We start from the raw sequence: 25,967 nt of genomic DNA, 5'->3' as shown, positions 1-25,967 counted from the left end.
TACTTTATATGGAAAAAAACAGTACCAAAGTTGATTTTACGGTAAAATCCAGTGTTTCCCACACATTCATTTATTTGTTGCGGCCCGCCACGAAAGAATTAAGGCCGCCACAAAAGAAATATATATATATATTTTTTTGTGTATTGTCAAGCTTCTCAGGCAAATCATATAGTTGATGTAGATGCCCATATCGGCTGTTCAGATTTACTTGACAAAAGAGAAGTGTAGGATCAAGATTTTTGGAGCTCTTTGTTCAGTGGATCAGAAGTTTGATGAAGCTCTGTGTCTATCTACCACCACTACTGTTTTCTGTTTATTTGCTACTGACTGTGGCAGGACACCTCTGCCTCTGTTTCACTTTATGTTGCTGGTAAATAATATGGTTCTAGTAGTAGGCTAAAGTTAAATTATTTAGTATGCACTAATTAAAGGGGCAGAGCTTCAAGAGACATTTTAGCTTTTATATTTTTATAAGATATATTTTTTGTAAGAACCACAATTAATAAATATATTTCAGTGAATAACTTATTGTTCAAATCTGTATATAAATATGTACATAAAGTGTTGTAATTATATTGTAAAATGGATGGATGGATGGACGGACGTTTAAAACAAAACTGTTATTATTAATTAGTAAGTATACATTTTTTGAGCCTTTTTAGAGAAAATCATATCATTGTAGTAAATTATGCAAATTACTCGATGTCATGGTGACCACGCCCATAGCCACGCCCCCACCGCCAAAGGTATCTTGGCAGTATATGGGAAACACTGAAATCTATTGTCAATTTTACAGTCTACAATTTGATTGATAATTTGTTTCAAAATCATAAGTCAAGCAGATATTTAAGTACAGCATTTATCCTTATTTTAGCAACAAATATTTTTGGAATACATGATAATATAATATTTAGATTTTGATTAATTGAATTTTAAATGATATGCAATTGCATGCAGTACATTATTTTTATTGTCAAAAGGGAAAGAAATAAAATATTTTTGTAAGAAAATATGAATATTTATATTTTCAGGCTTTTACGAGCCACATAAATTAATGTGGCGGGCCAGATTTGGCCCCCGGACCCTGAGTTTGACACCTGTGATTTTTTTGGTCTGATTTTAAAGCAGTCCTACCAAAGTTTAGTTTCATTCTTTTTATCTGTTTGTGTTTCTCTCAAGGCCCATTCAGTTGCCCTGGAGCCCGCATACTTGGCTGATGGTGAGTCTGAGGATTTTCTACTATGATTGAGATAGTCCTTTTGTTGTGTCAAACTGTACCTCTACTCCCAGGGGGTGGAACAAGGGGATGGGTCAAATGCACAGGGTAATTTCACCACACCTAGTGTGTGTGTGACTATCATTGGGACTTTAACTTTTAACTTTATGACTTTTATAAATATTACAGGCATTTACGTCTTTATAAGCCCTCCGCACAGCTTTTACACCCATGTATAAACACTTTCCTTGCTCTTAATACATTGCAAAACCTAAATAATTTTAACATTAAACTACATTTTTACATTAGATGGGTTCTCAAATCTCAATGATCAATCAATCAATCAATGTTTATTTATAAAGCCCTTAATTACAAGTGTCTCAAATGGCTGCACAAGCCACAACGACATCCTCGGCTCAGATCCCAGATCAGGGCAAGAAAAAACTCAACCCAATGGGATACACTGAGAAACCTTGGAGGGGACCGCAGATGTGGGGACCCCCCCCATACCTTGGGCGACCGGTGCAATGGACGTCACTTTTAATGCTAGACCAGTGGTTCTTAACCTGGGTTCGATCGAACCCTAGGGGTTCGGTGAGTCAGGCTCAGGGGTTCGGCGAAGGTCAAGACACACCCGACTCATCGTGTAAATAAAAACTTCTCCCTATCGGCGTATTACGGATACGGCAACAGCAGAAGTCAGACTGATTTGCAGGTGTGTAATTTGTTGTGAGTTTATGCACTGTGTTGGTTTTGTTGTTTGAACAAGGTGATGTTCATGCACGGTTCATTTTGTGCACCAGTAATAAAACATGGTAACACTTTAGTATGGGGAACATATTCACCATTAATTAGTTGCTTATTAACATGCAAATTAGTAACATATTGGCTCTTAACTAGTCATTATTAAGTACTTATTAATAGGGTTGGGTGTCGTTTGAATTTGAACGATTCTGATTCCGATTCCGATTCCTGACGATTCTCGATTCCAATTCTTCTTGTACCATGCCGGGATCGATATGTTTGACAGGTAGTCCCTGGAAGGTGGTATGTATTTTGGGTTGAGAGTTTTCACCATATCCCTGCAAACATAAACAAACATGTAATGTTGCTGTTACAGTTTAGCCCAGTATCAATTAGCTTAGCTCTAACGTTATTGCTTAACTAACCTAAATGTTGGAGATTCCACCTCTGAAAAGGGATGCAGTCTTTTGACTATTTGTGCAGTGACCTTTCTGGGGCACTCTTCCGTCTGTGGCACCGACATCTTCCCCATTGCCGCTACGGTGAACGGAGTACGCTGAGCACATCGCGGAGCCTGGCTAGCAGGTTGTAAATTGGCTATGAAAAAATACGTGGGCTAATTTGTTAGCTGCCTCGACGTTGGTGCAAAACACATTATTTATTACATATATATTGTTTTACTTACCGGATTCGGACTGCAGTGCAGTCACCGAGGTGCCAGACTGGGCGTCGGAGGACGGTCGGCGCAGCGCGTCGAAGACGGGACACGCATTTATTTGTACTCCATGAACTCGGAGGTGCTTCATCATGTTCGACGTGCACCCTCCTAAGCACGAAACAGTCCTGTCGCACATGTTACATTTCGCCGATATTTCATTTTTTTTTAGTAAAATAAAGCCACACTTTCGACCGCCGACGCCCTCTATCCATGCTTGACTGACTCGCTCGGCTACATAGGCTCAGCTATGCTAACACTTCCGGCGGTGGGCGCTTCTTCGTTGGTGTTCAGCGGCTTCTTCTTCCGGTCGGCGGACTTATTCTTTTTTTCTGGTCGGCGGACTGGGTATCGAAACTAGGAATCGAAATTGAAACTTTTGAACGATTCCGGGAGAATCGGAAAGTTAGTCCCGGTTCCAATCGATACTCGATACCCAACCCTACTTATTAATGCCTTATTCGGCATAGCCTTATTATAAGCCTAACCCTGGCCCTAACCCTCTAACCCAGACCTGGGCATTCTGCGGCCCGCGGGCCGCATCCGGCCCTTTGTGCGTCCCTGTCCGGCCCGCGTGAGGCCAATTATAAATTACAAAATAAATTTTAAAAAGTATCTATGTCGAGTGTGCAATACAACGGTGCTGCTTTTGTTTTGAAAATCGTTATTTGTATTACTTCCGTGTGGACGTATGCGTGTGCGTGATTGTGAGTGAATGTGAACAGCTGCAATCATTAATTACAAAATAAAGTTGAAAAAACATCTATGTCGTGCGCGCAATACAACTGTGCTGCTTTTATTTTGAAAAGTATTATTTATGGGCGTGTGTCAGTGTGTAACCTGCGAGTGAAGGTGCACATGCAGCGACAAGTGATGCACGGTTTACACCCGAGACGCTAAAAAGAGAAAAGTTGATGAAGAATGGCGTGTTTCCAACAAGACATGGACTGCCAAGCAACGTTCCCTCTAAGGTGCGTGCCTGCGCAATTGCGCACTGCTCAAGCGTCTGCTGCGCGCAGCAAATATATGCCGCGCACCAAATCAAATCCCATCTGAATTCTAAACAAAATAAACATATTTATTCTATGTAATTTTGCAATGCAACTTTGAGTGACAGTGACAACAAGCGGCCCTAACGGTGTTCGTCAACACCGTTCAATTGAACACCGTTCAATTATTGTAACGTCTATCGAGATGCTTCGAGGCCAGGAATTATATCGATCGCTTTATTGAGCAAAACTGTTTATATTCGGCCATAACCACACCAAAAACATAAGTAAAACACTTCTATCTCGAAAAACTAGTCATTTTCTGCCGTACAAACCAGGCCAAAACCAACTTGTCATCTGTCACCAACACGCATAGCACTAAACCACTGGTGCGTTTATGGCCACACAAAAAGTCGGACAACTCAAACATCACACAAAGTTACACTATGACTCCTCAGTCATACGTGTGCTTATTTTACTGTCATTTATTATTAATGTTAATTTATTTATATTAGTCATGGAATGCTGTTACATACACTATGTTGAAGTATTACTATTATTATTAATTATTATTATTATTTATCTTACGGTATATATCAAAAATAATATTGAGCAAAATTTAATTGAAATATTGTCGATGTGGCCCTCCAGCAGTGCTCGGGTTGCTCATGCGGCCCCCGGTAAAAATTAATTGCCCACCCCTGCTCTAACCCTAACCCTAACCTAATAAATCTAAAATAAGTATTTGTTACTTAGAATATGTTCCCCATACTAAAGTGAAACTTTGTCTTGAATTTGAAATTTTTTTATATTTTTTTTCACTAAAGAAGGGTTCGGTGAATGCGCATATAAAACTGGTGGGGTTCGGTACCTTCAACAAGGTTAAGAACCACTGTGCTAGACATAGGGAGGCCCGAAAGTAACACGTTACAGTAATCGATGGTATTGAATCGATCTTTAAAATCCGCGGTGCATTGGGACCGCAGTAAGTGAATTGCAAAGTGGCGAGAAAACATTGTAATGATTAGGGTTGGGCATCGATGGGGACCGGGTCTTATGTTACGATCGTCAAAATTTAAAATTTTGATTCCCATTTTCGATGCTTAATCTGCCAACTGGAAGAATTAGCTGCCACACGGTGGCTAATCAGCTAACTGTATTTCCATATACGGTGTGGAGTGACTCCTAAGTCAATAAGCCCCCATTTCAGCAAATAAACTACTGTTCTTACGGTTTTTTTAATCACTGTTGGACGAGTCTAAGCGTGTTACGCACAGAGGAAGAGCAAGCAGGGGCAGACAAGCTAGTAGCTAAGCTAGCCGCTAAACTCGCTTGAAACAACAGAAGAAATAATGTCACGGCGGGGTTGCAGCTTGCTGCGGGGTTGTTCTCCCGGAATGCAGAACGGACAACTCCGGACGACAGCGTGAGGTAGGAGATCGTTTATTTATCTTAAATCACAGCTTAAACCAAAAACCGGAAACAAGCAAAAGGAAAGCGTGCCGTTCGCACTAGAAGCTAAAAGACCAAAACTTAGCACAGGAGTCATTAGCCAGAAAACAGGAACACCCAACGTAACGGTTGCCTTCGCAAACAATGAAGCCAGACCGAGTGTGGCGAGCAACGTGAATAAATAGCTCTCTGATTAGTGGTAGACAGCAACTGAGAGTGGGACCACTAACCGGAGGCAGGTGAACTCAATCAATCCCCATGGTGACCAAACTAAACACAGGAGTGCACAAACAAAACAAACAGAAAACACAAAACATGATCTGGACCACGGATCGTGACAAATAAGTGCTTAGCAAAGTTCAGGAAATGTAGATGGAAGCGCGTTACAGCAGAAAGTAAGCAGCTATGAACAGGAAATAACAAGTAGATTACTAAGTGTTAGAGGGAGGATAATATAACCACTGTTGTGCTGCTCTGTTGCTTTTTAGCAACTACTGCCAGGCATATGCCTGAGAAGAAGACACGATCGATCCATGAATCAACAGTGTTGATACCAAGGGTAGTATAAATAAATGATTGATACTAGAGTAAGTCAATCAATATTTGTCTTTTTTTGTTACCGTTTCCAAACTCAAGCGATAATTTCCTGAACACAGGAGGTCTTTGAGGGCTGTGAGAGTCCAGTCCATAGTGGGGCCATCTTGAGTGGAGACAAGTCAGCAGCGCAACTGATGCAGAAATGAGTGGTCCACCCCGGGTCCCGACTTTGAACAGCTAGCGGTTCATCTGTGGTCACTTAATAACCTCTCCACGCAGGAGAGGGGGGCAGAGCAGAAAAGAGACGGCAGATCAACTGGTCTAAAAAGGGGGTCTATTTAAAGGCTAGAGTATACAAATGAGTTTTAAGATGGGACTTAAATGCTTCTACTGAGGTAGCATCTCTAACTGTTACCGGGAGGGCATTCCATAGTACCGGAGCCCGAATAAAAAACGCTCTATAGCCCGCAGACTTTTTTGGGGCTCTGGGAATCACTAATAAGCCGGAGTTCTTTGAACGCAGATTTCTTGCCGAGACATATGGTACAATACAATCGGCAAGATAGGATGGAGCTAGACCGTGTAGTATTTTATACGTAAGTAGTATAACCTTAAATACCGATACCAATACTCACCTGTCCCTAGTTGGAGGTACAGTGAATTAAAGTGGGTCCTTGGTTTATGAACGAATTGCATTCCGAGATGTCGAGTTGATTGATTGATTGATTGATTGAGACTTTTATTAGTAGGTTGCACAGTGAAGTACATATTCCGTACAATTGACCACTAAATGGTAACACCCGAATAAGTTTTTCAACTCGTTTAAGTCGGGGTCCACTTAAATTGATTCATGATACAGATATATACTATCATATATACTATCATCATAATACAGTCATCACATAAGATAATCACATTGAATTATTTACATTATTTACAATCAGGGGTGTGGAGGGGGGGGGGGATATGGACAGCAAGTAGTGGACATAGAGAGAGAGAGAGAGAGAGACAGAGAGAGAGAGAGAGAGAGAGAGAGAGAGAGAGAGAGAGAAGGAATAAGAAAAAGAAAAAGTATCTGCATTTGATTGTTTACATTTGATTATTAGCAATCCGGGGAGGGTGTTAGTTTAGGGTTGTAGCTGCCTGGAGGTGAACTTTTATTGCGGTTTTGAAGGAGGATAGAGATGCCCTTTCTTTTATACCTGTTGGGAGCGCATTCCACATTGATGTGGCATAGAAAGAGAATGAGTTAAGACCTTTGTTAGTTCGGAATCTGGGTTTAACGTGGTTAGTGGAGCTCCCCCTGGTGTTGTGGTTATGGCGGTCATTTACGTTAAGGAAGTAGTTTGACATGTACTTCGGTATCAGGGAGGTGTAGCGGATTTTATAGACTAGGCTCAGTGCAAGTTGTTTAACTCTGTCCTCCACCTTGAGCCAGCCCACTTTAGAGAAGTGGGTAGGAGTGAGGTGGGATCTGGGGTGGAGGTCTAGAAGTAACCTGACTAGCTTGTTCTGAGATGTTTGGAGTTTAGATTTGAGGGTTTTGGAGGTGCTAGGGTACCAGGAGGTGCATGCGTAATCGAAAAAGGGTTGAACGAGAGTTCCTGCCAGAATCCTCAAGGTGCTTTTGTCGACCAGAGAGGAGATTCTGTAGAGAAATCTCGTTCGTTGGTTAGTTTTAGAGTAGGTCAGATCTTATTGCTAAAATATGCATAAATAAACTCTAAAGTCACTGACACTGGACGCAAAACCGCGATTAAATACAAGAATAATTCAATGAAACTGTTATGATCCACTGCCCGGATCATAGTCTGTTTACATTTCCGAGTCACTTGTGTTTTCAGCACCTCTTGAGTTTGTTTGTTTCAGTTGCCATGACGGCAGATTGCACTCACCTGCCTCTGGTTGGTGTTCGGAACGCTCACCTGTTGCCCGCGCACTAATCAGAGGGCTATTTAGTCTATGCCCTGGCCTCACTCGGTCTGGCTCGCTAACTTGCTTTTTGATTCCTGCTCTGTACCTGCTAGCTTTCACGCTAGGCCCTTTGACTTGCTAGCTCCCACCCTAGCCCCTTTAGTTTTGACTTCCGGGCTATGAGCACGTTTTTCTTTGTTCCCGTCTGGTTTATTTTGAAAATAAGTCATTTCCTACCTGCGCGCTGTGTCCGAAGTCCGTTTGCATCCTGGGAGAACAAACCCCGCATCACCATGCGACCCGGTCGTCACAGAAACAGTGCTAATAAGATAACACCATATGTGAGCCATGGAACATTGTCTCTCTCAGTAGTCGTGTCTGCTGTACTCCCTTTGACCCCTGTTGACGTCTTCCAGGCGGTTTTTTTTACCCTCTTAAAATTCTGTCCCGGGCTAGTCAGGAAGCATAATCTCCTCGTCTTCTCTCCGATCTTGTAACAGCACAGAATCAATGACTACTCCAGCTTCCATCAACATTAAAACTCTTTATCTTTAACGACGATCGCGGTCGATATTCCAAAAAAAAAGGTGGTCGTTTATCTTCTCTGAGCTTTATATGTTGTTCATTTTCACTTTCATGGCAAAGGGCTGCATGGGAGACATAATGAAGTCCGTGACGTTAACTAAAAAGTGACATTACTGCAATCTCTCTGTGATCTATCGGACTTCCGCTGGCTGCCTTACCTCACACACCGCCGCACGCGCTACAACTAGTTCAATCAATCAATCAATCAATCAATCAATCAATCAAAATGTAGTTATATAGCCCTCAATCACAAGTGTCTCAAAACGCTGCACAAGCCACAAGGAGTTCAAGAGCGGGTGTCGTACACTGTATTGGATTCATGATAGAGGTTATTTAAAGACATTTTCATACTTGCCAACCCTCCCGAATTTTACGGGAGACTCCCGAAATTCAGCGCCTCTCCCGAAAACCTCCCGGGACAATTATTCTCCCGAAAATCTCCCGATTTTAAGCCGGAGCTGGAGGGGGCGTGGCCTCCATGCAGACCCGAGTGAGGACAGCCTGTTTTCACGTCCGCTTTCCCACGATATAAACAGCGTGCCTGCCCAATCACGGCATACCGCCGATGAGCATGGTGCAGATGGAGAAGATCTTCTCGGCGTCCGTGTTGGCGCACACGTTGCCAAAGCCGCTGAGGGTGAAGTAGAGGGCGGCGATGTAAGAGCTGCGCACCGACGGGCCGCCGACCGTGTTGTTGACGTAGGGCATCTCCAGGCGTTTGGCCAGCTCATGGAGCCATCCTCGGGGAAGAGACGGGAGGACAACAGGGTGACAAGAACTAAATCATCCAGACTAGAGATAAATTCTATTATTATCTTTATCTTACCTAAAAATAAATATATTTATTAATTTAAAATAAAAAACTAAATACATTTTTACTGTATTTTGCTAAAAACATCAAAATTAATTGTGTTTTTATTTATATTTTTTCTGACTCCTTATTACATCCAGCCATAGAATTATACATTAAAATAAACATATTTGAAATAATAAATTTTAGATGATCATAATAATTCATTTAAAATGACCATATTTAATTGTTAAAATACTTCTTTGTTTGTCAACAACTTTAGCATTTTATTCATTACATTTTGAAGCTCTCAGAAGCCAAGTTATGTTATATTCCTTAAGATTTATTTATGCAAGTTTTGTTTGCATATTTTCAGGATGTAGATATATATATATATATATACAGTATATATATAAAATACTTGACTTGGTGAATTCTAGCTGTAAATATACTCCTCCCCTCTTAACCACGCCCCCAAACCCCACCCCCCACCCCCCACCTCCCGAAATCGGAGGTCTCAAGGTTGGCAAGTATGGACATTTTAGTTTTTACAAAAAAATTGCTGGGATAAATCAACACATTTTTATGACCACCCTACTATACAGCCACAACTCCTGATGAAGACCACTGAATTATCTATCAATCAATCAATCAATCAATCAATGTTTATTTATATAGCCCTAAATTACAAGTGTCTCAAAGGGCTGCACAAGCCACGACGACATCCTCGGTTCAGAGCCCACAAAAGGGCAAGGAAAAACTCACAACCCAGTGGGATGTCAATGTGAATGACTATGAGAAACCTTAGTAACACTCTTATTATTAGGCCTTGGCTTTGGAAAATGCAACATTTTTTTAGATTGCATTGGACTTTTTCAGGATTGGATACCGAGATTCTGCATATGGAAACCAGTTCCCTTTTGAGTGGATACACTTTTATTGTCAGAGCTGACTTTTCCCTCTAAAGGTGTCCACTATTCGATAAGGGTGTAACGGTACGTGTATTTGTATTGAACCGTTTCGGTACGGGGGTTTCGGTTCGGTTCGGAGGTGCACCGAATGAGTTTCCACACGGACATATTAAGTAGCGTACCGCACGTTGTGTAAACAATGCACACCTGAGGCACAACACACGGCATGCTAGCAGCGACCGGGCTACGACAACAAAGCGATAGCGGTTTGCCGACATTGTTCAGCAGCGGTAGGGTATGCTCCTAGCAACACGTTTAACATGCTAACCCGTTTGAAACGTCACCACCCCCGAGTGAACATCGCTTCAACGACGAGAAAGACGAGCGTCGCGCAAACACCGCATTCAAGCAGCCTCTCCTCGGCGAGTCAGGCAGGGCTAAAGCAATAACAAATGTTTTTATAGCAGCAGATTTAAGACCATATTGCATTAAAAACTAGATTTTGACCACTTCTTCTTTCTGCAGACAATGTGGATAAACTGATTTTTCTGGAAAAAAAACATGAAGATTGAGTGAAAGTCACCAGGGTTAAAGACTGGGGGGGAAAAGAAAAGTTAATCTGAGGCTGAGTTGACTTTTTATATGTAGAAGAAAAGTTTTGTCACTTTATTTAATCCGAGCAACAACTTGAGGCAGTTTAATGTTGATTAACGTGGACCTCGACTTAAACAAGTTGAAAAACTTATTGGGGTGTTACCATTTACTGGTCAATTGTACGGAATATGTACTGTACTGTGCAATCTACTAATAAAAGTCTCAATCAATCAATCCATCAGAAAAAGCACTTTATATGTAGAAAGGTTTTGTTAAAGGCCTACTGAAAGCCACTACTACCGACCGCACGGTCTGATAGTTTATATATCAATGATGCAATCTTAACATTGCAACACATGCCGATACGGCCAGGTTAACTTATAAAGTGACATTTTAAATTTCCCGGGAAACTTCCGGTTGAAAACGTCTATGTATGATGACGTATGCGCGTGACGTCAATGGTTGAAACGGAAGTATTCGGACACATTGTATCCCAATACAAAAAGCTCTGTTTTCATCTCAAAATTCCACAGTATTCTGGACATCTGTGTTGGTGAATCTTTTGCAATTTGTTTAATGAACAATGGAGACAGCAAAGAAGAAAGCTGTAGGTGGGATCGGTGTATTAGCGGCTGGCTGCAGCAACACAACCAGGAGGACTTTGACTTGGATAGCAGACGCGCTATCCGACGCTAGCCGCCGACCTCACCCTGACTTCCTCCGTCTCTGGGCCGCCGACCGCATCGGTGATCGGGTGAAGTCCTTCGTCGCTCCGTCGATCGCTGGAACGCAGGTGAGCACGGGTGTTGATGAGCAGATGAGGGCTGGCTGGCGTAGTTGGATAGCTAATGTTTTTAGCATAGCTCAGTGAGGTCCCGTAGCTAAGTTAGCTTCAATGGCGTCGTTAGCAACAGCATTGTTAAGCTTCGCCAGGCTGAGAATTATTAACCATGTATTTACATGTCCATGGTTTAATAGTATTGTTGATTTTCTGTCTATCCTTCCAGTCAGGGGTTTATTTATTTTGTTTCTATCTGCAGTTAAGCCCGATGCTATCACGTTAGCTCCGTAGCTAAAGTGCTTGCCGATGTATTGTCGTGGAGATAAAAGTCACTGTGAATGTCCATTTCAAGTTCTGGACTCTCATTTTCAAGAGGATATAGTATCCGAGGTGGTTTAAAATACAAATCCGTGATCCACAATAGAAAAAGGAGAGAGTGTGGAATCCAATGAGCCAGCTTGTACCTAAGTTACGGTCAGAGCGAAAAAAGATGTGTCCTGCACTGCACTCTAGTCCTTCACTCTCACGTTCCTCATCCACGAACGTTTCATCCTCGCTCAAATTAATGGGGTAATCGTCGCTTTCTCGGTCCGAATCGCTCTCGCTGCTGGTGTAAACAATGGGGAAATGTGAGGAGCCTTTCAACCTTTGACGTCACGCTACTTCTGGTACAGGCAAGGCTTTTTTTTATCAGCGACCAAAAGTTGCGAACTTTATCGTCGATGTTCTCTACTAAATCCTTTCAGCAAAAATATGGCAATATCGCGAAATGATCAAGTATGACACATAGAATGGATCTGCTATCCCCGTTTAAATAAAAAAAAATCATTTCAGTAGGCCTTTAAGAAACCATTCTGAGCCTTATCTTATTTAGTTTTTATTTTATATATATTGACCACATGAACCCTGGCAATGGACCCTGTGTGTATATGTATGTTATTGTTATGCTTAGCATTCATGACTGCCTGCTGTTGCACTGATCAGCCTAGTGGTGGCTCACATCCATCACACACACAGCTATTTCTATTTTTGGGCAGAATTATTAGAGTGTTCTCAATGTTAAAAGGATAAAGCCATTGTTTACAAATTTGGTAAATAAATAACCCAAAAATGTATATTTTGTTGTTTTCTTACTGTACCGAAAATGAACCGAACCGTGACCTCTAAACCGAGGTACGTACCGAACCGGAATTTTTGTGTACGTCACACCCTTACTAGCCTGACATCGGACACAGTGTCAAGCATACCGTGCGACCGTGCACTCCAGGAACTCTATTGTCATTATAATTTTGATTTGAGCATCGAAAGGTACTTCCTAGTCCAGCAGGAACAGAGCCAAAGCAGCATCGGTCTGAAATCCCTCCTCGTCTTTGAGCTCACGCCAGCGAGTATAAGCCGGGCCAATGTTGATCCTTGACTGTCCTTCCCTTTTTTTTTTTTTCTCCCGAGACAAAACTTTTCGTTTTTTGTTGTTGTCGTTGTTTTGCAGCTTCTGCCATGTTAGCAGTATTTGCGCATCGGGTGTTCGCATCGACTTCCGCCTTTTTAACGAACAGGGAACGGGGGTTTGACTTATGCCGTAAAACAAGTCATCACATTTGTAGTTTTTTTGTGTGCCAGTGAGAGCGATATAGACTTCCTCAGGCCACGACAGAAGTGGCCTGAAGAGGTTTTTAAGTCCATGTCTCATCCCAAAAGTTATGCAAACATTTTATGAAGGTTGAAAAGTTACTTAGTGCTGCTTTAAATGATTTCATTGGGTAACGTTAAATCATACTTGCCAACCTTGAGACCTCCGATACCGGGAGGTGGGGGGTGGGGGGGCGTGGTCAGGGGTGGGGCGGGGCGTGGTTAATAGGGGAGTATATTTACAGCTAGAATTCACCAACTCAAGTATTTCATATATATATATATATATATATATATATATATATATATATATATATATATATATATATATATATATATATATATATATATATATATATATATATATATATATATATATATATATATATGTATGAAATACTTGACTTTCAGTGAATTCTAGCTATATATATATATTTATTTTATTATACATATAAATAAAATAAATACTTGAATTTCAGTGTTCCGGAGGCTGTCCAGTAGATGGCAGTATTGTCCTGTTTAACTTCTCCATTCATGACTGAGTATATCATTTCGGCCACCGTGTTCAATGGAGAAGTCTGTTCTACAAAATGTACAGGCAACATAATTACATACACCTTCCCCTTCGAACTGTCCTGGATGAACTGAAATTCTTGTTTCCATTCGTTTTGGAACTTGCAAGCGTATTTCTTCATCTTGCTCGTCGACGGCGTCGCCAGGTCTGTAATTTCCTTGTTCTTCTGCTTCGTCTCCTTGTTGTGTGCGCAGTTGTGCACTCTACTCTCTAAAAGCCCTAGATGTTATGACGTCATTGGGCAGGCAAGCTGTTTATATTGTGGGAAAGCGGACGTGAGAACAGGCTGTCCCCACTCAAGGTCCGCATTGAGCTGGAGGGGGCGTGGCCTCCAGCTCCGGCTGAATACCGGGAGTTTGTCGGGAGAAAATTTCTGCCTGGAGGTTATTGGGAGAGGCGCTGAATACCGGGAGTCTCCTGGTAAAACCGGGAGGGTTGGCAAGTATGCGTTAGATTGAGATACCTGGGTTGTGAGTTCTGAACACCGCCCTAGAACCAATTAAGCTTCTAAGTTGAGGTACTGCTGTACTTTGCATCTGGCAGCAAGTCTGTGAGCAGAAACTGATGAAGCCTGCTCAGTTTAGTAGCAAAACCTTTTCTGTGACAATCTGAACAGTTAAGACAATGATGATGTATGCTGCTCCCTCTAATTTATGAACATCAATATACCGTATTTTTCGGAGTATAGGTCGCACCGTCCGAAAATGCATAATAAAGAAGGAAAAAAACATATATAAGTCGCATTTTTGGGGGAAATTTATTTGATAATACCAAGAATAGACATTTGAAAGGCAATCTAAAATAAATAAAGAATAGTGAACAACAGGCTGAATAAGTGTACGTTATATGAGGCATAAATAACCAACTGAGAAGGTGCCTGGTATGTTAACGTAACATATTATGGTAAGAGTCATTCAAATAACTATAACATATAGAACATGCTATACGTTTACCAAACAATCTGTCACTCCTAATCGCTAAATCCCATGAAATCTTATACTCTAGTCCAGGGGTCGGCAACCCAAAATGTTGAAAGAGCCATATTGGACCAAAAATACAAAAACAAATCTGTCTGGAGCCACAAAAAGTTAAAAGCCATATTACATACAGATAGTGTGTCATGAGATATAAATTGAATTAAGATGACTTAAAGGAAACTAAATGAGCTCAAATATAGCTACAAATGAGGCATAATGATGCAATATGTACATATAGCTAGCCTAAATAGCATGTTAGCATCGATTAGCTTGCAGTCATGCAGTGACCAAATATGTCTGATTAGCACTCCACACAAGTCAATAACATCAACAAAACTCACCTTTGTGCATTCATGCACAACGTTAAAAGTCTGGTGGACAAAATGAGACAGAAAAAGAAGTGGCATAAAACACGTCCTAGAAAGTCGGAGAAAGTTATACAAGTAAACAAACTACGGTGAGTTCAAGGACCGCCAAAATTAGTAGGACAAAACGGCGCTCGCCAAATACTCGAATCAGTGAAGCATGTTTAATACAAACAGTGTGCTTTATAACAATTAGGGAGGTTTGTGTCATGTTTGTCCTCCTACTGAAACCATATTAAAACAAAAAATATATTTTTTCCCCCTCATCTTTTTCCATTTTTCATACATTTATGAAAAAGCTCCAGAGAGCCACTAGGGCGGCGCTAAAGAGCCGCATGCGGCTCTAGAGCCGCGGGTTTCCGACCCCCGCTCTAGTCTCTTACGTGAATGAGATCAATAATATTATTTGATATTTTACGCTAATGTGTTAATCATTTCACACATAAGTCGCTCCTGAGTATAAGTCGCACCCCCGGCCAAACTATGAAAAAAACTGTGACTTATAGTCTGAAAAATATGGTAGTGTGATATAAAACAACAACGTCTTCAAAATGTAGTTATAAATCGGGTGCGGTAAATAAGATACTGACAAAAACATCTCACCGCTGCCTAAACTCTTTCTGGCTCTTTTTTTTCATTTTCCTGACGGCATTGTGTGTGCAAGTCCTTTCATCTCTCTTTAATTATTGCTTATGTTTTGCTTCCAATAGCAGATTGTCTGTTGTTTTTTTCCGTTACGCTTTTAATCCCCTCTCTCACTCCTTCTCTCACATGCTCACGCTCACATAATCCATTTTTTTCGGCACATCAATTTCTGTGTTCACTCTTTATTTAATTGGAAAATGTATAATGAAAGCAATTATGGCTGTCCACCATGTTGTCATGCGTGAGAACTCATCACAGTCCCTTTATTGACGTGTGGGAAATAGAAAGTCGTGCAATAGTTGTCTGTCTTTCCCAAGAATACGATTTATGCTTCTGGAGGTTTATTATGAATAGGGTTGATGTTTGATAAGAAATTATCGAGATCGAGCCCATTATCGAATCCTCTTATCGAACCGATTCCTTATCGATTCTCTTATCGAATCCAGATAGGTTGTTGTAAATTGAAAAAAACACAATATTTAGTTTAACAAAAGGTCACTTTTATTTTGTAAGAAAAAAAAAAAATAAAATAAATAAATAAATATTAACTGTCACCCCCCCTAAAAAAATAAAAAAAATAAATATTGACTGTTGTTGATTTATTTTGGAAAACCTTGTTACATTGTTTAATGCATCCAGCGGGGCATCACAACAAAATTAGGCATAATAATGTGTTAATTCCACGACTGTATATATCTGTATCGGTTGATATCGGTATCGGTAATTAAGAGTTGGACAATATCGGAAATCGGCAAAAAAGCCATTATCGGACATCTCTAATAAGAGCGTTTCAGTAGTATATGTAAGAGCGCTTCAGTACTGTGTTGAGAAAAAATATTTTTTTCAGTAGTGCAAGTGAGAGGTCATCCTGAACAAATGTGCCTGATATTTTCATTCTTTAGCACTTATTTTGCAATCTTTCTCTCGTGGTTGTTTTTGTTATCATTCCTGCCAAGGATGATTGCTTGTCATCCACGTGGCGGCAATCTCTCACATCGTCGTGCAGTCACTCCCTAAATCGACTTTCAAATCGATCGATAGCTGCTGAAAGGTGACATTTGTATGATGAGTTTTGTAAATGTCTGGCCTGTCAAGTGTGACGGAGCACGTCTGTCACTAATTACCAGCAGTGTGTTTACACACACCCACACAAATATGCACTCACGTATACACACCACGCTCATTTCCCAGCTCGTCTTCCCCGTCGTCCAGTTCAATAGTATTACAAAAGAATACACATTTTCCCCGTCTCTCCCACTTTAATAATGCACTGAAGGCTGCATTATTCACTCTTTCACACCCAATCATGCTCATGCACATGTTTATTACCGTATTTTCCAAACTGTAGAGCAGGGGTCACCAACCTTTTTGAAACCAAGAGCTACTTCTTGGGTACTGATTAATGCGAAGGGCTACCAGTTTGATACACACTTAAATAAATTGCCAGAAATAGCCAATTTACCTTTAACTCTATGTTATTATTAATAATTAATGATATTTACACTTAATTGAACGGTTTAAAAGAGGAGAAAACACGAAAAAAATGACAATTACATTTTTAAACATAGTTTATCTTCAATTTTGACTCTTTAAAATTCAAAATTCAACCGAAAAAAAGAAGACAAAAACTAGCTAATTCAAATCTTTTTTGAAAAAATTAAAAAAAGAATTTTTGGAACATCATTAGTAATTTTTCCTGATTAAGATTAATTTTAGAATTTTGATGACATGTTTCAAAAAGGTTAAAATCCAATCTGCACTTTGTTAGAATATATAACAAATTGGACCAAGCTATATTTCTAACAAAGACAAATCATTATTTCTTCTAGATTTTCCAGAACAAATTTTTTTTAAAGAAATTCAAAAGACTTTGAAATAAGATTTAAATTTTATTTTACAGATTTTCTAGATTTGCCAGAATAATTGTTTTGAATTTTAATCATAATAAGTTTGAAGAAATATTTCACAAATATTCTTCGTCGAAAAAACAGAAGCTAAAATGAAGAATTAAATTAAAATTTATTTATTAATCTTTACGATAAAAACAATAAATTTACTTGAACATTGATTTAAATTGTCAGGAAAGAAGAGAAAGGAATTTAAAAGGTAAAAAGGTATATGTGTTTAAAAATCCTAAAATCATTTTTAAGGTTGTATTTTTTCTCTAAAATTGTCTTTCTGAAAGTTATAAGAAACAAAGTAAAAAAAATAATGAATTTATTTAAACAAGTGAAGACCAAGTCTTTAAAATATTTTCTTGGATTTTCAAATTCTATTTGAGTTTTGTCTCTCTTAGAATTAAAAATGTCGGGCAAAGCGAGACCAGCTTGCTAGTAAATAAATAAAATGTAAAAAATAGAGGCAGCTCACTGGTAAGTGCTGCTATTTTTAGAACAGGCCAGCGGGCTACTCATCTGGTCCTTACGGGCTACCTGGTGCCCGCGGGCACCGCGTTGGTGACCCCTGCTGTAGAGCATATAAGCCAAACCCACAACATTTTAGACTGAAAAAATATTTTTCCATATATTAGCCCCACCGGACTATAATACCCAGACATATACGTTGTGAAATTAGTTATATTCACAAAAAATATTTAAAAAAAGTTTATTTACATTTTCTAATTGTTTCCAAACGGTGTTTGTTACACCACGGCAGTAAAACGGCTGATAAAACAAAACAGAAGTGCGAAAGTGTCAGGTTCAAACACTGATGTCATCTATTGAACAAGACAATAGGCCATACTTGCCAACCCTCCCGGATTTTCCGGGAGACTCCCGGAATTCAGCGCCTCTCCCGAAAACCTCCCGGAAGAAATTTTCTCCCGAAAATCTCCCCAGGAATTCAGCCGGAGCTGGAGGCCACACCCCCTCCATCTCCATGCGGACCTCGGCGGCAGTCTGTTTTCACGTCCGCTTTCCCACGATATAAACAGCGTGCCTGCCCAATCACGTTATAACTGTAGAATGATTGAGGGCTAGTCCTTGGTTTTAAAAAAAAAAATATTTTAAACAACATAAAAAACACAAGATACACTTGCCATTAGTGCCTCAACCCAAGAAAACCCTCCCTCCCCCATCCACACCCATTTACACAGTTCTTGGTTTCTTATGTGGGTTTATTGTTAGGCAGTTTCATTAACGTCCTCCCAGCGCGGTAACAACACACAACAACAGCAGCCACGTTTTCGTCTACCGTAAAGTAGTTCGTCTGCCGTAAACAGCAATGTTGTGACACTCTTAAACAGGACAATACTGCCATCTTTAAACAGGACAATACTGCCATCTACTGGATAGCCTCCGGAACACTGAAATTCAAGTATTTCTTTTATTTATATTTATAATAAAATAAAATAAAAAAAATAAAAAATAAAAAAATAAAAATATATATATATATATATATATATATATATATATATATATATATATATATATATATATATATATATATATATATATATATATATATATATATATATATATATATATAGAATTAACTGAAAGTCAAGTATTTCTTACATATATATATATCTATATATAAAATCTCCTGAGGATTGAGGAAACCCCTCATGAAACAGGCCTGTAGAGATGAAATAGTCTTGTGATTTTTTCCCACACATACATATTACGCTCTACCACGGTATCGAGCACTATTTTTTGGATAATCTAATTAAGACATATATATATATCTATATATATATGAAATACTCGAGTTGGTGAATTCTAGCTGTAAATATACTCCTCCCCTCTTAACCACGCCCCCAACCACGCCACCCGCCCCCCAACCACCCCCCCGCCCCACCCCACCCCCACCTCCCGGAATCGGAGGTCTCAAGGTTGGCAAGTATGCAATAGGCAAAGAATCAAACAGAAACAGAATTAAATTTGGACTCAATATATTGAGGAGAGTCGCCTTTACACTGTACCCTTGTACAGTATCTTAGCACGCTCTGCCAAAAGATTGTATGCCTCCTTCTTTCATTTTGGACCCTCTCTCCGACCACACGGCCACGGCTGTTTCCAAAGGACAAAGGTCGCAAAAAGTTCACAGAAAAGGTCGTAAACAATTCACAGAAAAGGTCAGTTCAAAAAGAGTTCGTAAAATAGTTCAAAAAGAGGTCCATAAAATAGTTCAAAAAGAGTTCGTCTGGAAATTGGGCAGATCCTGTCATCTCGCCGCTTTGAAGTCCTTGGGCCAGAGCAACATCCTTCTGTTGATTACCATACATGAGAGAAAACAGAAAACCCTTCATGTGGAGTTTTACGAGCATTCTTCTTGGTAGGTTTCAAAGACAGCTTTTGTCTTCTTACTTGACAGAACTCAATGTAACACAAAGTTTTTTGTGATATCAATTAGCTAAACAGACTTAATTCCACAGTAACGTTTTGGTGAATTTACTGAGGAATTTGTGAAACTGAAACACTACAAAAATAATGTCATTGTAAGTTAATAATACTGACAACATACACTCGTAGACGTGTTAGCATATGAGCTAACGCTAATGATGCCAGCTTTATTATATCGCGCTAGCACAAACAAATATGCTTGGAAACACTCCTACAGACATCACACATGGGACGGTTTAGTAAGTATGAATTGTTTTAGTTAAATTGTTAAACTTACACACGTTGCTTTGTGCGATGAATGAAGAATCCTTTCGAGCAGGAACGCTATGGGCGGTTTTACTCTCGGTTTAAGGCAAAACAGGAACTACATTTACAACTCGCAGCACATGCAGTGAACGAACTTGCCCGAAAGATGGTGCCGTAGCATCAACAATAACACTAAATTTCAGTCTTATGCTCGGGAGAGTTTAATGAAAACACAAAACCTTATTGCAAATAGCGGAAAAAAAATCAATAAATCAGCTGCACAGTTTTATAATTAGCTTCAAATAACTATAACATATAGAACATGCTATACGTTTACCAAACAATCTGTCACTCCTAATCGCTAAATCCCATGAAATCTTATACGTCTAGTCTCTTACGTGAATGAGATCAATAATATTACTTGATATTTTACGCTAATGTGTTAATAATTTCACACATAAGTCGCTCCCGAGTATAAGTCGCATCGCCGGCCAAACTATGAAAAAAACTGCGACTTATAGTCCGAAAAATACGGTATATGTTTTTGGTAACACTTTAGTATGGGGAACATATTTTAAGTAATGAAGACTTAATTTAGAGTTATTTGGACACTAGGGGAACATATTCTAAGTAATAAAGACTTAATATAGAGTTATTTGGTTAGGGTCAGGGTTAGAGGGTTATGGTTATAATAAGGCCATGCCGAATAAGGCATTAATAAGAACTTAATAATGACTAGTTAAGAGCCAATATGTTACTAATTTGCATGTTAATAAGCAACTAATTAATGGTGAATATGTTCCCCATACTAAAGTGTTACCATGTTTTATTACCGGTGCACAAAATGAACCGTGCATGAACATCACCTTGTTCAAAGAACAAAACCAACACAGTGCATAAACTCACAACAAATTACACACCTGCAAACCAGTCAGCAGTTGCCGTATCCGTAATACGCCGATAGGGAGAAGTTTGTATTTACACGATGAGTCGGGTGTGCCTTGACCTTCGCCGAACCCCTAGGGTTCGATCGAACCCAGGTTAAGAACCACTGCTCTAAAGTGAGTTAATCATGACCTCCATTGCTGACTCCTTCTATGATACGATGTAAATCTATTTTTGACATTTTCCTTTTTTACTTTTTTTTTTTTTGGACTGTTTTTGCACTTTGGAACCAATAAATACCAAGTTGAGTACTCAATATGACTTTGCCTGAGCTGACTAGAGCCTCGCCACATCCATTTTCTCACATTTCTCTCTACCCGTTGACCAATTTGTCCCTGGGCCAAGACATTCAAAGGGGAAAACATGGTGAAATGTTTATTAGGGTCCGCTAGTACCCTGTACAAAGGACTCCCACAGGGAGTCCTTTGTACAGGGACAAAGGACCCTATTGAATTTGTAAGGTTTTATTCTTTCTTTATTATTATTCCGCAGCTTTGCGCACTACTTTGCCCCCCTTAACATGCTTCAAAACTCACCAAATTTTATACACACATAGAAAAACTGTGACAGCACACTTTAGTAAAAAAAAACCAAACCCCAAAAATCAAAATTGCGCTCTAGCGCCCCCTAGGAAAAAAACAAAAACAAACTGCCTGTAACTCCCACGAGGAAGGTCATAGAGACATGAAACAAAAAGCCTGTATGTAGGTCTCACTTAGACCTACAATTCATAATTTTACATCCTCGGGCAAAAACCTACAGGAAGTTGGCAATTTCCCCTTCAACACAAAAAATGACTAAAAACACTCATTTTTGCCTCTTTGAGCTGTAATTTGACCCCCTTAAAATACTTCAAAACTCACCTAACTTTTCACACACATCAGGACTGGTGCAAATTGCGATCTAAAAAAAAAAACGAACCCCAAAACTAAAAATTGCGCTCTAGCGCAATTTTTGAATAAAACAGAGACAAAACTGCTCCTCAGAGGAAAACTCCGACAAAACTGCTTGTAACTTCCGGTAGGAACGTCTTAGAGACATGAAACAAAAGCCTCTATGTAGGTCTCACTTAGACCTACATTTCATAGATTGACATCCTTCAGCAAAAATCAACAGGACGTTTGCAATCCCTCCTTCAAAACTAACTTTTTGTTAAAACCGGTCACCTAACATCAAACATTATCTCCTCTGAGCGCGTTTGTCGTTTCGGCTTCAAAATACTACAGGAGAGAGATTGAACCCTTCTGATTAAAAGTTGACGGAAGCGTTTTAATAAGTGCTACGGTTTTGATTTTACGAGCCTTCAAAGAAAAGAACCACTGTGCCGCAGCACCTAGGAAAAAAACACAGACACAACTTCCTCTAACTCCCAGTATGAATATCGTAGAGACATGCAACAAAAACCTCTATGTAGGTCTGACTTAGAGCTACATTTCATACACTGACATCCTTCAGCAAAAATCAACAGGAAGTTGGCAATCACCCCTTCAAAACAAAAGTTTCATAAAAACACTAATTTTTGCCTCTTTGCGCTGTAATTTGACCCCCTTAAAATACTTCAAAACTCACCAAACTTTTTACACACATCAAGACTGGCGGAAATTGCGATCTAATTAGGACTAGCACCTGCCAAAATGCGGAGCGGACCAACGCTGCTTGCAGCTTTAATTTTTTTTGTAATTGAAGTACTCTACAGTCACGCAGAAAGTAATTGTTTTAATGACAATGATCCCTTCCTTTGACAGCATGATTGAAGCACCTGTGTCTTCTTGGCTTTAGAATAAAAACATGTCTTTTTCTTTCCTACTGTTTAAGAGTTAGATGGGGCCTACCCTCCCTATGGCTATGCTGAGCTTCCCCTGGACACTCTGCCATTAGACCCTGACCTCCATGAGACCTACATGCCTGAGATGAGCCACGACCCAAGGCAGGCCTACCCTGAACCACTCTAACAGGTGACTACAGGTGCACCCATGACTGTGTGTTCTGATCAAATAGAACTCTAAAATGCACAAACAAATGTAGCACACTTCTAAGTTAAATGCAGGTAAATACTTTGTTGGCTTACCCTCCAGTTTTGGACTCACTGTGCCAAGTTATCAAAACAAAACATTGACATTATAGCTTTGTGTTAAGGGTTGTCAGGTTCAAACACTGATGGCGTCTATTAATCAGACAAGAAGCAAGGAATCATGCAGAGACAGAGTTCAATTTAGCTCATGAGGAGAACGCATGGAGCTGCACACTTAGTCACAGTCTCGCCCTACGCTCTAAGGTTCAGCTCCCGCGTCCCTCTATTTATTCAGGTGTTCCACAGTCAACATCACTGAGGCCGTGACTCCTAAAAGGAGTGGTCACATATATCATGCAAAGCAGGTCCAGTACGCACAATACGTGACGGAATGTGCTGGGGGCCTTGTGATTTCGCCTTGTCTCCGCTTCGTCTGCGTGCTGTCGTCTTATCTGCGTTGAGGTCCTTGAAGTCCTTGAAATCCTTGGCTGTTAGCGGGCTAAAACAAAGATAACATCTGCGGCTGAGGCCACCCCTCAGACAAGAAGTTTTGTCCTTGCACAAATAGGAAAAATACAGCTTGAGCACAATAGCTAATAACTATAGCAACGGACTTTAAGCATACTAAAGTTGTGTGATAATATATATACAGGGTGACATAGGAGATTAGTAACAAATGTATTAATACATCTGAATAGGGTTGTCCCGATACCAATATGTTGGTACCGGTACCAAAATGTAATTCGATACTTTTCAAAATAAAGTGCACCATAAACAATATAATTATTGGCTTTATTTTAACATACAAATGTCAGGTTCAAACACTGATGACATCTATTAAACAAGACAAGAGGCAAAGAATTAAACAGAGACAGAATTCAATTTGGACTCAATTGAGGAAAGTCGCCCGTACACTGTACTCTTGTACAGTATCTCAGCACGCTCTGGGGAAAGATTGTACTCCTCCTTCTTTATTTGACTTTCTCCGACCACATGACCACAGCTGCTTCCAGAGGGAAGTGGGTCGTAAACAGCGTTGCCTTTGGTTACCGAACAGTTCAAAAGAAGAGGTCGTAAAATAGTTCAAAAAGACGTTCGTAAAACAGTTCAAAAAGAGGTCCATAAAATAGTTCAAAAAGACGTTCGTAAACCAGTTCAAAAAGAGGTCGTCTGGAAATTGGGCAGATCCTCTCTTCTCTCCGCTTTGAAGTCCTTGGGTTAGAACAATATCGTTCTGTTGATTACCATACATGAAAGAACACCGGAACACCTTCATGTTGCTTCCCCCCCCTTACACAGTGGAGTTTTACGAGCCTTACTCTTGGTAGGTTTCAAAGACAGCTTTTGTCTTCTCACCAGACCCTCAATGTAACACAACGTTGTTGTGGTAATTTAGAAACAATTATTCCAACATTAAACATACATTTCATATTGCAATCAAATAATGTTGTCATAAAATAAGATAGTGAACATACTAGACAATGTCTCTTTTAGGCTCCTAATTTGGCTGCTGAAGTATGCAGTAACATTTTGTGTTATTTTCTCAAAGTTATGAGGGACAAGCGATAGAAATTGGATGGAACATTCATCGGCTTGTCCATTTTACTGTTAACATCTGCTTACTTTTTGTTTTAACGTGTTCTCTCTACACGCCTGTTCAAATGTAATAATCACTCACTCTCCTGTTGTTTGGATACTTTGCGTACAAACCCCGTTTCCATATGAGTTGGGAAATTGTGTTAGATGTAAATATAAATGGAATACCATGAGTTCTGGGTGTTGTTGATAAACGGTTCTCGCCTTGCATAGGAGAGTTATAACTTGCACTTACAGATGTAGCGACCAACTGTAGTTACTGACAGTGGGTTTCTGAAGTGTTCCTGAGCCCATGTGGTGATATCCTTTACACACTGATGTCGCTTGTTGATGCAGTACAGCCTGAGGGATGGAAGGTCACGGGCTTAGCTGCTTACGTGCAGTGATTTCTCCAGATTCTCTGAACCCTTTGATGATATTACAGAGCGTAGATGGTGAAATCCCTAAATTCCTTGCAATAGCTGGTTGAGAAAGGTTTTTCTTAAACTGTTCAACAATTTGCTCACGCATTTGTTGACAAATGTGGTGACCCTCGCCCCATCCTTGTTTGTGAATGACTGAGCATTTCATGGAATCTACTTTTATACCCAATCATGGCACCCACCTGTTCCCAATTAGCCTGCTCACCTGTGGGATGTTCCAAATAAGTGTTTGATGAGCATTCCTCAACTTTATCAGTATTTATTGCCACCTTTCCCAACTTCTTTGTCACGTGTTGCTGGCATCAAAGTCATCTAAAGTTAATGATTATTTGCACAAAAAAAAAATATGTTTATCAGTTTGAACATCAAATATGTTGTCTTTGTAGCATATTCAACTGAATATGGCTTGAAACTGATTTGCAAATCATTGTATTCCGTTTATATTTACATCTAACACAATTTCCCAACTCATATGGAAACGGGGTTTGTACATTTTAGGTGCTACTACACATTGTGTACCAAGAAGTTACAGGGTCATACATTGGTTATTATTTAAGTCCTCCTGTGTCCAGTCGTCGTATTTCCCGAGTTTATAATCGATAAAAAATGACAAGCGATTTGTGATAATAAGTTATTGATGTAATCATTGTAGTATTGACTAGATACGGGTCTTGTACTTGGTATCGTTACAGTCTATATTTGTTTAGATCCACCCCTGGCATTTGTTTACATTCAGGAGTGCTAGCTTGTTGTTAGCGGCTATTGTATCCTGTAGTGAAGCATGTTTAGCTATTCCTCGCCCTGCAGGGATGATACTTGTAAGAAACTCACTTTATTTGTCGCCATGGAGGCAAGGATTAGTGATTTAGAAGTAGCTAAAACATTGCCGACTGCGAATGGACGTTAGCCGCTAGCTAGCCATGTCTTAAAGCACCTCTTGCTGAGCGGCCCTTCAGTGTTTCTAGCTTCACCTTCATCGTTAGTTT

General features: G+C 39.9%; 1 protein-coding gene across 2 annotated transcripts in view; it reads left to right on the top strand.

Annotated features, from left to right (window-relative positions):
• Positions 1-25,967, top strand: part of jupb (junction plakoglobin b) — a 251,361-nt gene that overhangs the window by 204,928 nt on the left and 20,466 nt on the right. For both annotated transcript variants that reach the window (XM_062036727.1, XM_062036726.1), the window contains exons 15-16: positions 1,180-1,219; positions 22,768-22,907. In XM_062036727.1, coding sequence (XP_061892711.1) covers positions 1,180-1,219; positions 22,768-22,904 — 177 coding nt within the window. In that variant the 3' untranslated portion in view covers positions 22,905-22,907. The remainder of the gene's footprint in view (positions 1-1,179; positions 1,220-22,767; positions 22,908-25,967) is intronic.

Source organism: Entelurus aequoreus, linkage group LG25, assembly GCF_033978785.1.
Source record: "Entelurus aequoreus isolate RoL-2023_Sb linkage group LG25, RoL_Eaeq_v1.1, whole genome shotgun sequence".
NCBI lineage: Eukaryota > Metazoa > Chordata > Actinopteri > Syngnathiformes > Syngnathidae > Entelurus > Entelurus aequoreus.
Note: the sequence above shows the minus strand (reverse complement) of the source record. Positions and strands in the feature narration are given on the sequence as shown.